Raw genomic sequence first — 17,266 nt, 5'->3', positions numbered from 1 at the left:
GAAGTAGCCTCTTTCTCATAACAAAGCAATGGCTGATCTTGGGTAAGACAGACAGCGGAAAAGGCAGCAGACATCAAGGAGGGATATAGGGAGATGCCCAGGCATAATCAGAGACAGATGGGCAAGAAAGATACCTAGAACTGATTTAAGAAGTCAGCGGTCCCCTTGCTGGCAGGAAAGCTGGCCAGAATACAGTATCTGTTAGAAAGCTGAACACCACTCCTGTTCCTAAGAAGCAGTGGTCTCGCTACCAAGAGGCAGCTAACAATGTCTAAAGATTTCTGTGATCCTCAGCACACGGCAAAGTTCCTCACTATGGCTCAAAATACGGGTCCTGCCGGCCTCGTCTTTTATGGTGACTAATCGGGCTATTACAGGAAAGGAAAGAGTTGTCCCCGCTTCTGTGGACCCAGCGGAGTCTGGGAAAGGAGAACAGTCCCGGCCTGCTTCTTTATCTGCACCTGTAAATTCTGCCTAGCAAGGCAGCGGTGACCACTCTCCTGGAGTAACGTAACGAGAGCTCCTTCCTCAGCTTCTGCCCTGTCTGTCTCTTCTGGTCCGAGTTCCCCAGGACCCGAGCCTTTCTCAGTCTGAACTGGGATGGCTTAGCTCTTTCTTGGGACACACAATACTGGACTCTACTGACCTGGGCTGGGTCTGGTCATAAGCTCTGACTGAGGACTATCTCCAGGAATGGGCCCACCCATCCCCTACACAAGTACCACACTGAGGTTTGTCAGACGGGGGAGTTACCTCCTCGGCCCTCACTGGCAGCCGGCTTCACTTGGATCGGACGATTCATCTGAAAGACACGGGACCAACACACTCATTTATCATGGCTGCCTGGTCCCAAGACCTCATTCTTCCTTCCCGCTGGGCTCCTCAGGCTCTGGGCTCCAGTCCCCTTGGCAGTCTGCACCCCTCCACTCCCTTTGGGATTATAGATTCTCTCCAAGATCCCTTCCTTAAAGCCAGGGGTTTAGAAAGGGCAGCAGCCTGAAGGGGTGGGCTGCAGGAAGCTCAGTAGCTAACACAGGGTGGGCGCAGTGGCCACCTTCTGTTTAGGACCCAGGGCAACTCCATGGGGTGCCTGTTTCTCAGGCTCCTGGACTTACATAAAGGCTCTGAGTGAGAGGCATTGGGTGAGAGGGTGTAATTGCTATAGCACGTTTATACTTTATGTCTGAAACTGAGAATATAGCTGTGTGTTATTTAGATTAAACAGTCTGGGACTCAGGCTTAGTGCTATATACCCCCAACTCCGCCACTTTCTGGTTGTATGATTTTTTTTAAGCAAGCCACTGTCTCTCAAATTCAGTTTATTAATCAGGGAAAACATCCTCAGCTGTCTGTGCCATGACAGTCTCTGCACTCACCCTCCCTGTCCCTCCTGGGCTGCCCTTTCCCTGACAGAACTAGAGTTCTCTAGGCACCATTTTCTTCCCGCTCATCTCCTCTCTCTCTCTCTCTCTCTCTCTCTCTCTCTCTCTCTCTCTCTCTCTCTCTCTCTTCCAATTCTTCTTGGGTCGCCTCACCACACCCACAGTCTCAGCAGCTATCCACACAGGGATGACTCAGACCTCTGCGTCTCCAGCCCACAGTCTCTCCTGAGCCTCACACCCATGTTTCCAGCTGCTCGCTGGGCATCTTGGCTAGAAAGGCCCACTGGCACTTCCCACTCAACACACCAGAACCAGAACCGAACTCATCTTTTCACCCAAACTCATTCCTCCATCACTCAGGTTATAAACCTAGAAAGCAACTTAACTTTTCCCTCCAGCCCTTCCCTCCTCCAGGCAGCTTCGCCCTGATCAGACGTGGTTAAAAGCCACCTGGGAACCCTATTAGATGCTTAAAGTGGGGGACTGTATACCCTGAGAAAGCTCCTAGGTGACTTAATATATGCCCCCACCTTCCCATCCCCCAACCACCCTAAGTGAAGTCATGATTGAACCCCCATCTCACCTTCCTCTCATGGGTGTTGTGGGGATCACATGAGGTAATGGGGGTGAAGAAGGTCTTGGTAAACTGCCAAGAGCTGGGTGCGTGGGATGTGAGGGATTGATGTTGGGGGGCAGACAGCTGAGTGCCGGGAGGAAGGGACAGCGGCCTTCCTGTTCCTGTAGGAAGGGGTAACTGATGCCCATCTGGCCTGAGAAGGTGATGATCTGACCCCCTCCCCTCAGGAAACGTACTGCTTCTGAACCAATCAGGGGCCACTCCATCCCTTCCAATGTGCTCGTTGCCGAGACAACAGGCAGCTTCCTGTTACCATAGCCACAAGTGCTACCTAGTAACCATGGTAACACCCTGGCAGTCACAGCTGAGCAATTTCTTTGGATCAAATTTTGGGGTGGGAGGGGTGAGGAAGTCTCATTTGAAAAAAAAAAAAAAAGAAAGAAAGAAAGAAAGAAAGAAAAGGAAAACAGGCCAAGCCTGAACCATTGTAATCTTCCCTCCCACCCAAGGCTCTGACACACCCACCCTCTGGTAGTGGAGCACCTGCAGTGTACCAGGCTGTGGGTGGGGGCCGAGACACCGACAGGACTCAGGTTGTAGTCTAGAGGGGATGACAGATCAATCCAAGCAGATCAGGGCGAGCTGGACAGGTCTGGACCGGCCTGGACCAGGGACCAGGAGGACAGGACCAGTCCCTAGGCATGGCCACCTGTGAGTGTGGAGGAGAAACCAAGAGACAGAGCTATGGAGCATAGAGACATGGGGAGAGATGAAGAAACACAGCAAGACAGAAATTATGGGAGAAAGTAAGAGACAGACCTGGAAAAGGGCAAAGAAAGAGAATTACTGGTGAGAATGGGAAGGGAAGGAGAGGATGGGGGGGCCAGCAAGCGGGTTCAGGGGAGCAAGGAGAGCCTGGTAGGAAAAAGGAGAAGGGCAGCAGCCTCAGCTGGTGGGGGGGGGGGTCACCGAGAGTGAGCAAAACCATCATTATTTTATTAGTTCTTAAATAGATCCTGAGAATTTTTCTCTGGAGCCTAGAGTGATGAGCGCATGTGACAGCAGCGGTTTCCATGGTAGCTCCTGGCTGGGTTTCCTGGGAGATGGTGCTCTGGGGGCACGCTCCTTTTCCTCCTCCCAACCACCTGACCTTTTGATGGAGCGTGGATACTGGGTGGCGCATACGAATTCCGACATGGGCTCCCCAGGGTCCTGTCCTCAGAGGCTCAAGGTCTATGCCTACTGCCAGTCGGGCGGGCTGCCAACATTTCTTGATCTCTGTGATGAGCCCCGATGATGCTGAGATGGAGACTCCCTTCAGAGGCTCACAGAGAAGATAAGGCACCCATTTTCTGAGAGCATACCAGGTGCCAAGTTCTCTCCTGGGCCTCTTTATGTATGTCTTCAAGTCTTTCTAACCATTCCAGGAGGTAGTACACTGTCCCCATATTATGGATGAGAACGCTGAGGCCTAGGGACCACATGGTGTGTACTCTGGGATTCCCTCCAGGCCTGCCTGATGGTAAAGCTTGTGACTTTTGCATCCTACTGCTCAACTCTGTGTTTTTGTTTTTTATTTTTAAGATAGAGTTTCACTATGTAGCTTGGGCTGTCCAAGAACTTGCTAATAGCCTAAGATAGCTTCAAACGTATGATCCTCCTGCCTCAGCCTCCTGACTGCTGGGTGATATGCATCCTCACACCCAGCTCAAGTCCACTGTGCATGCTTGTCTATGTTGTATGTAGATGTGTGTGTGTGTGTGTGTGTGTGTGTGTGTGTGTGTGTGTGTGTCTGTGTGTGTGAAGGCCAGAGTTGATATCAGGCTTCTTTTTCACTCTATAAAAAGACTTATTTATTTTTATTTTATGTGTATGGGTGTTTTGTCCCCATGTATATCTGTTCTGTACATCATGTGTGTGCATGGTGCACACAGAGACAAGAAGAGGGCATCAGATGCCTTGGAACTGTTGTTACAGATGGTTGTAAACTTCCATGTTGGTGCTCGGAGTCTGGAGGAACAGCCAGTGTTCTTTTTGTCTGTTGTTTTGTTTTGTTTTTCTAGAGACAGGGTTTCTCTGTGTAGCCTTGGCTGTCTTGGACTTGCTTTGTAGACTAGGCTGGCTTTGAACTCACAGTGATTCACCTGCCTCTGCTCCCGAGTGCTGGGATAAAAGGCGTGCACCACTGCCTGGCTCTCAACACTGTTCTTAAGACATGAACACAAATAATAAGACACAGAGGTACCAAGGCCTCAGAGACAATACAAGGTGACAGCTATGAATAAGGCTGGCTGCAGCTAGAGAGGCTGACACAGGAAACAATCCATTAAAACACATCCCAGCAGTCATGAGGCAGAGGCAGAAAGATCTCTGCAAGTTCGAGGCCAGCCTGGTCTACAAAGAGAGTTCCAGGACAACCAGGGCTATTACACAGAGAAACTCTGTCTTGAAAAAACACTTTTTAAAAAACCCACAATGTTTTACCTGGGTCTTGTAGGTCAGAGTGGGTGGAGGTAGCGGGAGAGGCAGGCCTGGCAGCTGAGCATTCTGGAAGGCCAGAGTAAAGACAGAGAACATCAAGCAGAAAGAGCAAGGGCCCCAGCCCCTGAAGGACAAGCTGCTTGTGGGACAGATGGGGACTTATGTCCTGGTTACAACATGGGCAACTTCTCTCAGGTCTTTGTGTCTTAGCACCCACACTCATAAGAGGAGGAATCACGGCCCTATGCTTCGGGGTTATGGTGGAAGTTACTATAGCCAGATCCTGGTAGGTATGCCAGATCCAGTAGGTTTTGCTTGTCTTTTTGTGTGCCTCCGTGTGTCTTTTTATGTATTTTAATTTTTGCTTTTGTTTTTGTTTTTGTTTTGCAGGATGGGGATGAAACAGAAAGGCAGGAAGGGTGTCAGATCAGGGCAAGCTATAAAATGCATGTCAAAGACTTTGACTTGCATATATCTCACATGCTATAAGGATCCAGGAAGGGATTTTAAAAGGAGGAGAGGGGGCGAGCCAGTCTGTTTTGTCTTAGAAAGCACCTCATAGGTTGCCATGGTGCAGAGAGAGAGGATCAGGAAGGGAGTGAGAAGAGGCAGGAAGGTTCATGATGCTGGGAGGAGGTGAGAGTGACTTGGACCATTGTTGAAGGACATGAACAGACCCAAAAAGATATTCAGGACAAATGAACTAAGTTGTTCTGTTGAGGGTGGGGCCGAGGGAAAAGAGGACTGACCTATAGGCTGACTCCTGGGTTTCTAGCTCAGGAACTGGGAGAGTACTGCTTCCCAGGCTCTGAGGCTCAGCCCCACAAGGCAGAGATTATGGGAAACACCTGAGGTTTACGTATGCTATTCATGGCTGGAGGAGAAAGCTGCTCATGAGAGCTGCTGGGCAACCCTGCTTGCTTTAGTCCTGCCATAAACAGGGGTGCACTAAGGAAAAGAGCAAGTCCCATGAACTTGCTATGGGAATTCAGGTGAGCCTTCACCACGGCAGATCACCTGTTCCTCCAAGAGTTTCCCAAGCCTGTGTCTGTGTCAGGGCCCTGAAGGAGAAACCAAGGTGGAGAATATTTGAGAGACGAGAACAGCCTACTCTAGGGAGCAGGATGAGGAGGGTCAGAGGCAAGAGAGGCCTGCACAAGGCCCGTTCTCTTGACCCACTAAGCACAAAGGAAGTGAGCTCTATCCCACTTCTCTGATAGCCTTGTCCAAAATGCTGTCTTTGGGCTGTTTGTTGCTCTGTCCTGACTTTATCTGTCACTTGCATCCCCATCCCATAGGAAGAGTATTTACATATTCTCCTGAGAAGGACTGTTGGTGAGGTGACCTGAGGGTCAAAGGAGAGTGTGGTGGACATTAACATTGTCATTTTCAGCACTGGGTTCTACCACACTTTTTAACCCAGCTCACTATCAGACCCCACGAGCTCTAGAGTCCGCATGCAGGCCCTAAGCCCATCCTTTCCCCGCTGCGTTCCTCTACCACCCCAGCTCCAGCAGCAGCCCAGCCCCGGGGCAGTATGCTTCCCCATTCACCCACACAGAAGTGACACTGTCCTACAGGGCCATCTTGCCTCCACGGTTGCTCCTGTTTTCAGCTCAGTCTTCACTCTGTAGCCAGAGGATTCTTGAAAACGTCATCCCTAACTCTTCTTAAGCCCACCCATGACTGACTGTCAGAACATGTGTGACCCTGGCTCCTCTGACACTCAGTGTGCCCAGTACTCGCTGTTCGCACAGAGCCACAGCCATCTTTGTTGGGGAGCAGCTCCCATCAGTTCTTACACTAGCCTCAGAGTTTCAGAAGTGGCCTTTGGCTTTTAGGTTTTCAGGCCCTCAGACATGAAGAAATCATCTGAAAGCATCTTTTCTGATTAAGTCCCTTCTTTCTCCTCACTCCTGAGGGGAGCGTAGGTGCCTAGGTGTAACTCCAGCTGGTACAACGAATTACTTCTGAGCTGAAAGCTTCTTCAGGGTACGGCTTGGTCTGTAGAATGCAGCTGGACTTAACGTCTATTCTCTCTCTTCTCCCAAGCTGCTTTGCACAGGACACAACTTGTGCAAACAAACACATTCCTCTATTTGGTTTTATACCTGCTTCCTTCATGCTGTCTGAAGGGGTAGAATCCTCCAAAGAAGTGAGGTCACCGACAGGGAAATAGACCCACAAGGGACACCCCCCTCATCCAGGAAATGGGGATGAAGTTGGCCTCGTTCTCTTCAGGTGGGTTCTAGAACTAGAGCGAGGCTCAACTAAACAGCAGTGCGGTAGCTTCCTTAGGAAGAGGCTCCAGGAACTGGGATCAGGAAGGGCAGATGGCTGTGGTGTGAGGGAAGTTCTGAGTGAGGGGCCAAGCTTCATTAGGGGAAAGAGACTCGGGGAGGGTAAGTGGAGAGGATGCAAGGAGAGATTTCATTCCAGAACAATCTGTGTTATTTCCCGTGAAGATTCAGGGTCTCTTTTGGGGGTCTTCACTCAACCTTTACAGGTTTCCTTTCCTTTATTGTCCTGCTAGAGTCCGGCAAAAATGCTGATGGATGTCTTATCCCTGTTTCTCCAGCAGGTGGCAGCTATGCCCAAGACCCAGCACCTACAGAAAACTGGGTGCCTGCTCCTCTCTGGTCAAAGTCGCTGCTGCCCCTGGCAAGCTCAGAGGAAAGATTGATGGCATGGATGTTGCTGGGGCTAGCCAACAGTGCCATTGATTTTCATTTAGGAGGATAATTAAATATTAATTTTCACTTTGTTAAGTTGAGAAGGGTGAATAAAGCCAATCCTGGCAGTAACAGAGGAGGCCAGGCTACACTGGAGGTCTGCAGATAAGGGATGGAAGAGGGCAAAAGTCCTCAACTGCCGTGCTCTCCAGACACTAAGAGCCCCGTCTGCTACCACTGTCTGCTACCGAGTGAGCTCATGTAATAGTGGAGCAATTAAGTGAATCGGCTAACTGGAATCAGTGACCAGAGTGTCTCATACACTAGCTTGGGCAGGTCACTTTAAGACTCAGTCTTCTCATCTGTAAGATGGGCGTGCCAGTAACAACACCTTCTGCATAAAGGATTGCACCACTTGGGACACATAAAATACCATGCGTAGCGGTGCTAACGACTATCAGTTATTACCATTTTACTTTTCTTATTTAGAAACCCTTACAGGCCTCTAGAGCTTTGCTGTCCTTTCCCAAGGAGTGTCCATTCTTACAGAAGCCCTTCGGGTACTGTCCACTTCTTTGGAAGCCTTCTTCTCCAAAGCCCATCTTACTTTATGCAGGGCTTTCCAGGTAAAGTCCAAATCTCCAAATCTTGCATGTGTTTCCCCCTTCAACTTCAGCCTTCCATAGCCTGGCCCAGGCTCTCTTGGGTCCTCCCCTGCGGGCCCATCCTCTCCACACCCACCTGTTTCTTGCAGCTCTGGATTTTTAAACCATACTGTTTCCTGCATGGGTGTTGCAGTTTGTCTGGCTGCCCGTGCTAGCAGCAGGAATGAGCTGTTCCCACGGTTAGATGAGTGATGCTTTCTACAACTGCTCCTGCTAACGTTACTGTTTCAGTTACTGCTCCTACTGCCACCAGCTAAGCCACCCTGCACGCTTGCTTTCCGCTCTGCTGTGTGCTTCACATGGCTTAGATCATCTGCCCACGAATTCAGTGTTATAGGTGAGGAAACTCGGGTTTTAATCTTATTTTTTGGGACAGGGACTCACTACATAGTCCTGGTTGTCTTGGAGTTCACTATACAGACAAAGTTGGACTCAAACTCACAGAGCTCTGCCTCTGAAGTCCTGGGCTTAAAGGTGTGTTCAGAAAACTCAGGTTTTAAACTTGTCCAGGGTGGCAGAGCTAGTGAGTGGCTGGAAAGCTGAAACGGGTACCTGTGTCTTATATTCTCATTGATCTTGCTCTTGACACCCGGGACCATCTACAGAAAATCAAGTCCTTTCTCAGCGTCTTAAGGCAACTGTCATAGTTAATGGGACTTTCCTCACTACCTCCAATGAGCTAAGATGAGCTAAAACACGCCGCTCCCAACAGATGAGAAAACTGAAGCTTGAGCAGAAGGGAATGTCGAAGTGACACAGATGCGATTCAAATCTAAGTCTGAGAGACGTAAAGCCAAGTATCTTTGATTATCATGTCACGGTGCTCTCATATGACATCCCACGGAACTCTTCTTTCTCCAGATATAAATCTGCAACTTGCTTGAATATATCTTCCGATATATTTCATGTCTTTGTGCTTTTTTATTCCATCCCAGTCTCTTTCTAGACCAATGACCTCCTTAAGTCTAAAATAGACATTGTCCCAGACTTTGCCTACTCACAACATTTGAATATTGCTCTTTTTCTAGACCAACACTCCTCAGATAAGAGAAAATGAGGCTGGAAACCAGGGTTTCCTCTTCAAAACCCGGTGCTAGCTCCTAACTGTCACTACCACGTGGATGGTAGGTTCTGATGTTCTTTTGCCCGTGACATCCATTAATTTAGATCAGATCATATAATCTTGAGTCCCTATAAAATCAAGAAGTCTCTTTTAACTTAAACTATGTTTTATGGTGTGGAGAAAAGACAATTTTGGTGAGTCAAGGTACCCCAAAAGTATTACAGGAAAAAGACCACAGAAAAGTATCACCGAGGAGCGGAGGACTGGAGAAGACAGGGTAGTTGTTCAGCAGAGCCTGTATCCTATGCCACTACATCCATGCCTGCAGCGGTGAAGAATATTACCTCAAACAATAATTATAGCCAAGGCGGGAAAGTTCTAACTTAGCTCACAACACTGATATCTCTTCCCAAAGGGAGGTTAGAACACTTGGTCCAAGTGTCTTGAGCCCCCCAGCCCCCCACCCCACCCCCCCCCCTTTTTTTTGAGCCAGAAGACTGGGTGTAATACAAGGCTCCAGTTATCCAAGGAACACATGAACCTTTCCTGGGTAGAGGACCCTGCTTCTAGCATCCTATGTGGTGCTTCGGAATACAAGTAGAGCATTGTCCCAAGCCTGACGTGAATCCCACCCACCCCACCCCCACCCTTGGTTGACTTACCCCTGGCAGGGTCTTCTGCTCGTGCAGTGCACTCTGAGCCTTGAGAGCAGAGTCCCGGGCGCAGTAGGTGAGGAAGGCACAGCCTGAGGAGGAAGAGCCTGGCTCAGGGAGTTTTCAGAAACCCCTAAACATTCCTCTTGGTAAGATCCAAGTAAACTGACAAGGTTGAGATCATGATCCTGTATACGTGAACACTGCCCTGTGAGGTGTTCTATGACAGGAAAGTCTTCACATGCATGGGACCTGTGTCCCAAGCCCTGGCTTCCGTTCATTTTCTCCTGACGTTCTGTCCATATGTGCCCATCCATCCCGTCATGTGCTCATTCGATCCCTCAGCTCCCCTCCCCACTCCACCCGTAAGTCCTGTCAGGGTTAAACCTCCCTAATCGGCTTTGCCTTCTTCTTCAATGCAGTACTCCCCCCCGCCCCCCAACTCAGCACCCATCTATTTTAGACATAGACTCAGAGTCTCCAAGGATCAGCCTCCATTTTTTTCCCAATCCAGTTCCAAGTCGGAGAAAGAAAAAGAGGAAGGGTTGACGGCCAACTGCTTCCTTCCCACCGCTTCCCTTCCTAACTTGGAAGTTGGGGACTGGATTTAACGTGAGGCTCAGGTTTAAGGGCTCCCTGTAAGTAGGAAATTCCAGAAACATCCTAACTTTACTGAAGGACAAGAAAGGGCTTCTGCAAGGGTTATTTCTGAGCCAACTTGGACTCCCCTATCAGAACTCTAGTTACTGGGGCAGGGAGGAAGTCTGAGTTGGGCTGAAGAGTAAAGCTTACTATTCTACTGTGTCCAGCCTCAGGACCTGCAGTCTTCCTGAGAGCGCCGAAGCGGGTGTCCCTTCCTTCCCAACGTTAACTGAGAATCCATTTGTCCTGAAGCTCCCAATACTTACTTATTCTGGGTTAGAGAGGGAGAGATCTTTGAAGATTAGACGTCCCGAGGAACACCTGAGTCTGTCCCAAAAGGTTGAGGAGGACTGTCCCCAAGAAGACACTGAGGGTAGGGTGGTAACTCAGTGAAAGAGCTCTTGCCTAGCATATATGAGGCCTTAGGTTCAAACTCCAGCAAATAATAATGATGATAAGGTAGAAGACATGGGTCCTCAAGAACAGGCCCAGCGAACCCTTCAGGACCAGGTGAAAAGAGGGGCGTGATTATTTCAGGTGGGAGCAATGAAAACTGAGCCAAAATGTGGCGTAGGGGAGAAATAGGCAGAAGGCTTAGAAGTATAAGCAGAGTAGCTGGTGAGGTATTCAGGGGTTGGGTTATGTATAGCCTTAGAGACCTCAATGCATCGGAGAGCCACTAAAGGGCTTTCACTAGGGTTGTGACATGGTAAGATCTGTATTTTGAAAGCAAACCTTTTAAATAAAAGAAGGAGAAGGACCAAAAGAAGGGCACATGCATGGGGGAAGCCATTTGGACCTGGTGTGGTTTCCCACTCAGACAGCTGACTAGAAAGGCAAATGTTGCTGGGCGTGGTAGCACATGTCTGTAATCCCAGCACTTGGGAGGCAGAGGCAGGTGGATCGCTGTGAGTTCGAGGCCAGTCTGGTTTACAGAGCGAGTCCAGAAACAGCCAAGGCTACACAGAGAAACCCTGTCTCAAATAAAAAAGCAAATGTTTTATTTGCTTTTAAAACATTTATAAAATTGCCTTTAAAACTTTTTTTTGCCTTTAAAACATCTTAAAAATAAAAACGTGGGTTTGTTTTGTTTTGTGTTTTTGATTTTCCAAGACAGTGTTTGTCTGTGTAGCTTTAGCTGTCCTGGACTCACTCTGTTGACCAGGCTGGCCTCCAACTCACAGTGATCCACCTGCCTCTGCTTCCCAGAGTGCTGGGATTACAGGCATGCACCACCACACCTAGCTTTATTTTTAATTTTTGGTGGTATTTTTCATGCTGCTGCCTCCTTAGGATAGATGGATTGCCTACTGTTTACCGAGAACTCCTAGATAAAGTATTTTCATATCAATAGGGTAACCTAAGCCAGAGATTGTGTCAGCCACAGGTCAGGGCTGGGGACCTTTGGATTCTCAGACTAGGGTTGTTCTAGAAGCACCGTGACTGTCTCCCTTGGTACTAAGCCATCTAAATGAAAATAAGTGACTCTAGTGTTCAGACATCACTGTTGGCTGGGAAAAGAGTGGGGATGCCGACCTGGAGACCCTCCCCATTGCCTCCGTGTCTCACAGGGCACGGAGCAACATCTGCCTTGGAGAGGTGCAGACTGTTTGAGGGGGGGTCTAAATTACTGAACCCTGGGGGTTTCACACATATTTCCATTCTGCCACTACATCATAACATCTGTCTGCAGACTGGAAGAGAGCTTTTCGAAAGGCTTGAGAGCCCAGGTGCTACCCCCCCACACAAAAAAAGACCCCATGTAGACTCCTTGGGTTAGAGGGTAGAAGACCAGAAGGAAATACAGAGAAGCGTGGCTTTAGGACTGGGGAATATAGAGAGGAACAGGGGTAGCGGTGGGGAGTGGTTCGTGCTCAATGGGAAAGGAGGAAGAGGGAACAGCTCAGAGACTGAGTGTTCGAGTGAGAGCTGCAGTTATTCTACACATTGTCTTTATTCCACAGAGCACCTACAGAGATTAGTTTTATGTGCCGTACCTAGATGGGCAGGAAAGACAGACGGGGAGTTGGGCTGCATTTTAAGAAGTTTGGATGATGTGAACTTGCCCTTGGGGTGCTTTAACATAACCTCACCCCAAAGGGTGGAAGATGGACCTAGCTCTTCCACACATTTTCTCAAAACCCTCCACTTTAGTATACCAAGAAATGCCCCGGGGGTCTCTCAGTTTGAAAAAGCCACCCGTCTGATGCTAGCTCATGGGCCTTGGGAATGGATCTGCCCTGCGAGACCTGTCATCTCTCTCTTAGGAGGATTAGGAAATTGGTAACCCTTAGCCCATGGGGAAAAAAAAATCCCCAAGCCACATTATTTTCCATCAGGGAAATAAGGATGCGTCTCCTCCTCAAATTATTATTATATGATTCCGGCTCTGTGATCCTAGCCCAGCCTGCACAGCCTGACTTTTCTGCATGTAAACAAGTCTCCTCCCTTCTGTACAGGAAGAAAGGGGTGTGGCTGGACAGGACCATGGTGCCTCTGTCTTCCTAGGAAAGGCAATGAGGAGAGTCCCCATGCCCATCTTCCTCACGAGACTGACCCACCCTGAGAGTGCTCTGCTCTCAGAGCAGCTGGCAAAGGAAGGAAAACAGGAGGCCATCAAGAGTACTGGGAGGGAGCAGAGACGCACAGGAGTGGGGATTAAAGAGGGGGAAAAGTGTAGTCACACAAGGGAAAACCAAAGAGGAAGGAGGCACAGGCAGGTGGATATTCCCAGCCTAGGTTGGGATTTTGGATTCTAATCAGAAGGAATAAAAAGCGCTGGGTTCTGGGAAAATGTATGAGATATTGGGGTTATTGTCAACTGTGAGAGGGCATTTATCTCTGAGAGTCTCCCGGGAGGTGAATTGGACTGTGTAAATTAGGTCTGAATTTTGAAAGAGAAGAGAATTTGGGTACGGTGTATTTAAGGCTGTCAAATTCAAGAGTCAAACGAAGGCTCTGGCGCTTGGTTTTGGGGTTGCAGGCCAGAAGGAAGGGTGCAAAATCCAAGATGTGTGTGAGCAATAAGGCCTGACTAGGGTGGCACCAGACAGAGTGCTCAGGAAATACATGGGTCCGGGGAGTCAGGAGATCGGTACTCCAGAGCTGGAAGGTAGAATAAGTTTCTGAATTCCAGGGTCTGAGGTGTCTGATGGGAGGGCTGATGGAGAGGTCCAGCTGGGAGGTGGGATTGGCTGGCATGTGAGAAGTGACGAGAGATTTGGAGGTTAGAGTGAAAAAAATGTATTAGGGAACCAGAGTGATGCTCAGGAGGAGGGTGTCACAGAGAACATTCTAGGTCTGGGAGTCTGTGACCTGGGGAGGGGACAGGGCTGAGGTAGGGCAGGTACTGAACTGGAGTCAGGCTAGCTCTAGGTAGGGCTGGGGTTGGGCCTGCATTTGGGACCAGAGTTGGGTTGGGCTGCGCTCTAATTGGATTGGGGCTGACCCCGCGCACCTTTGTGGAGGCCGGTGAGCCGGTCCTTCAGCACCGTCAGCTCGTAGATGCGGCCGAACTCCTCGAACAGCGGCTTGAGGTCCTGCTCGTCCAAGCCCCGAGGGATCTGCCCCACGAAGAGCTTGATGGCGTCGTGGTCCTTCATGGGCACCGCGGGACCTGGGTTGAGCCCGCTCATGCCGACGCCGCTGTCCGCGGTGCTGAAAGCCAGGCGCGGACCGGGGCCGGCGGGCGGCGCAGACCCTCCGGGCGCCGCGGCCATGTCCCCGCCCCGTCCGCCCTCCCGCGCGTCCCGCCTGTCCCGCCGTCCCTTCCCTGGACTGCTGGCGAGGGCCTGGGGGAGGGGGCGGGGCCCGCCTGCGAGGGCGGGGGGCTGCCCAGGGGGCGGGGCCCGCCCAGAGCGATGGGGCGGGGCGGGTTGGAAAGGGGCGTGGTCGAGGGCGGGGCAGCGGGGTCCGGCTGGAGTCCCCCCTCAGAGCACTCCGGGCTCCCGCCCTAGCGCACCAAGCCCAGCCCCGAGCCCCAGCCCCCGAGCTTAGTGACGTCAGACAGCTAGCCCAGCGAGTCTACGCAAGTGATTTGCATAATGAGACAGCAGTGGCCAATCAGAGCGGGAGTTGGCTGAGCTGGGAAGGGGGTCGGGAGGGGCGGCGAGCCTCACGCGCGCCAGTTCTCCATGGCAACCGGACCCTCAGCGGCTCTGTGTGTGGAGGGTTGTGCGGGCGTGGCAGTGGATGGGAAGTAGCTTCGTCATGCGTGGCGCTGTCTGTGGAAGTCGGAAACGATCCCTTCCCGCACACCTCCATCTGCCGGATCGTTTTCTGCCGGGCAGAGGGGGTTTCCACCTCTCTGTCCCTGCTACCGAAGCCAGTCTCACGGAGCCCATCCTACATTGACACACCTTCAATCACACACCTCCTTCGTATCTTCAACGTCTCCTTGCTCTTGAGCCTCAAACACACTCTCGTCTCTTGCATCCAAGCACTGATTTCTTTCTCGGGAGATCAAGAGAACTTGTCTATAGCCATATTTACTCAGCGCTCGTGCCTGGTTCCTCCCTATTCTGTCTCAGGAGTGTTATCTCCTTTTCCTGAAAAGGATGCTGAGGATCAAAGAAGTTAGGGCGTAGGTGCCCCTAGCATTTATAGAGTCGAGAGCAACATTTAAAAACGGAAATTAATACATCATGTGTGTTGACATCTAAAAGCTATCGAACAAATCACAGTGTTAAAGTGTTCCCCATCACCCGAGCCCCCTCTCACAAGCACACGTTCATAAAGATGAAGGAACGGCGACAGGGCCAAGCAGGTAAGGGCTTTTGAAAAACAAGCGTGATGACCTGAGTTGGATACCCAGAAACCTCACGGAAAAGGCAGAAGCAGAGCCTCGCATCTCTAATTCTAGCACTTTTCTGGCAAGATGGGAGGAAGAAACAGGAGACTCGTGAGGTCTAGCTAGCAAAAGGACAGAAAACAAAAAGGACCCTCAACAACGTGGAATGAGAGAACCCACTCCTGAAAGTTGTCCTCTGATCTCCACAAGCACGCCGCGACATGTGTGTCTGCCGCAGCACACGGACCACAGAAAATTTATAAACATTTTTTTTCCGGTTTTTCGAAACAGGGTTTCTCTGTGTAGCCTTGGCTGTTCTAGACTCACTTTGTAGAGCAGGCTGGCCTCGAACTCACAGCGATCCTCCTGCCTCTGCCTCCCAAGTGCTGGGATTAAAGGCGTGTGCGACTACGCCTGGCCAAACATTTTTTTTAAATTATGGGTATAAGAGTTTTGCTTACATGAATAAATGTATGTGCAGGACGTGTATAACTAACGCCCGCTGAGGCCAGAAGACTATGTCAGATCCCCTAGAAACAGAGTTACGGATGGGTTCTGTAAGCCTTCCCGTGGGTGCTGGGAATCGAACCTAGGTCCTTTGTAAGAGTAGCTAGTGCTCTTAACTGCTGGGCCAGCTCTCCTGCTCCATGTTACTGGTTTTTGTTTGTTTGTTTTTTGTTTGTTTGTTTAGTTTTTCGGTACAGGGTCTCTCTGTGTAGCCTTGGCTATCCTGGACCCGCTTTGTAGACCAGGCTGGCCTCGAACTCACAGCGATCCGCCTGCCTCTGCCTCCCGAGTGCTAGGATTAAAGGCGGCGCCACCATGCCCGGCTTCCATGTTACTGTTTTATAGTTTGTTTTTCTTTTTCTGGTTTTTCGAGACAGGGTTTCTCTTGTAGTGCTCGCTGGCCTCGAACTCACAGAAATTTGCCTGTCTCTGCCTCCCGCCGGGGCCACCATGCCGGGCTCATGTTATTGTTTTTTGAGACAGGGTCTCATGTCATTCAGGCTGGCCACTTACTCATTCATTATGGAGTTGAGTAGGACCTTGAACTCCTGATCCTTCTGCTTCCACTTTTCAAGTTCTGAGGTCACAGATGTATACTCGCATGCCCGGCTTAAGATTCGTCCACTTATGCATCACGTTTTTAATAGTTTGCTCAGGGTACATCCACTTTTCAAATTGTGTTTTATTGGTGGAGCAACTTTTTTCTTTCCCTTTCCTTTTTGACAGGATCTTGTTCCATAATCCAGTCTATCCTCAAACTCGGGGTTTTTTCCTGCTACAATGTTCCCAGTGCTGGAGTGAAAGCTGCACTCCCATGCCTAGCCAAGAACTGATCCTTGCTAGACAAGTACCCTTCCACTAAGGTGTACCCCCAAGCACTGTGGTAACATTTAAAGCAGGGAACTTTAAAAGTGGACATAATTGTGGGTGTTTTTTTTTTTAATTTAAAAATAGGTTTTGTAAGCCGGGTGTGGTGGCACAGGTCTTTAATCCCAGCACTGGGCAGGCAGATTGCTGTGAGTTTGAGGCCAGCCTGGTCTACAAAGCAAGTCCAAGACAGCCACAGACCTATCTGACGGAAGAAATTCAGTTGAGTTGCCTATTCCCAGGGGACTCTAGTTTGTGTTAAGCTAACAATCACTAAACCCATAGACTAGCTTTCTGGAATTTTGACTGGATGGGGAGAAAAAATAAATAAATAAAACAAAACTGATATTGTGGCCCTTAAGAGGAGATGGCTCGTAGATAAAGCACTTGCCTCCCAGCATGATGACCTGAATTCAATCCACACAGCAGAGGGAGAGAACCAACTACCACAAGTTGTTCTCTGACCCCCACACAGATGAACTGTAACACACACACACACACACACACACACACACACACACACACACTTTTCATTTCTTCATTCAAGAGTGGTGGGGTTAGGGTTAGGGTTAGGTATCTTTTTTTCTTCTTAAATATGCCACAATATTCTAGTCCGTGTCCCTCTGTAGGTGGGATGGGCTATTTCCTCTGGCTTGTCTCCTGACCCCAATTCTCCATGTCTTTGGTTTTCTGCAGTTTAATATGCTTAGATATGGGCTATTATCTATTATCTAGTGTTTATGCTGCTAGGTCCTCATCGAGATTCCTGGATCTTTGATTTGTTGCCTGTCACTAATTTTGGGAAATTCTTTATCATTATTACCTCATTAATATTCTCTTTATGTGCCTGGGTGCTTCTGATTATATGATAGGCATTGTGTTGGAAAAATATTTTTAGAAATAATTGGAGGTTTGTATCTTCTTTCTCCAGAATGAACTTACATTTGTTTTTGATATAATCAAACTAA

General features: G+C 49.5%; 1 protein-coding gene across 6 annotated transcripts in view; it reads right to left on the bottom strand.

The window, feature by feature from the left end:
• Positions 1-14,080, bottom strand: part of CELF6 (CUGBP Elav-like family member 6) — a 32,286-nt gene extending 18,206 nt beyond the window's left edge. For 2 of the 6 annotated variants that reach the window (XM_084781406.1, XM_084781407.1), the window contains exons 1-3: positions 13,593-14,080; positions 9,503-9,585; positions 754-802 (exon numbers count right to left, since the gene is read on the bottom strand). In XM_084781406.1, the coding sequence (XP_084637532.1) occupies positions 754-802; positions 9,503-9,585; positions 13,593-13,854 (394 nt within the window). In that variant the 5' untranslated portion in view covers positions 13,855-14,080. The remainder of the gene's footprint in view (positions 1-753; positions 803-9,502; positions 9,586-13,592) is intronic. The other 4 variants (XM_084781408.1, XM_084781411.1, XM_084781409.1 and 1 more) reach the window with 3 other exon arrangements.
• Between the last annotated feature and the right edge of the window lie 3,186 nt (positions 14,081-17,266).

Source organism: Acomys minous (assembly GCF_964271855.1).
Source record: "Acomys minous genome assembly, chromosome: 5".
In the NCBI taxonomy this organism is placed as follows: domain Eukaryota; kingdom Metazoa; phylum Chordata; class Mammalia; order Rodentia; family Muridae; genus Acomys; species Acomys minous.
This window is presented reverse-complemented; position numbering and strand designations above follow the sequence as displayed.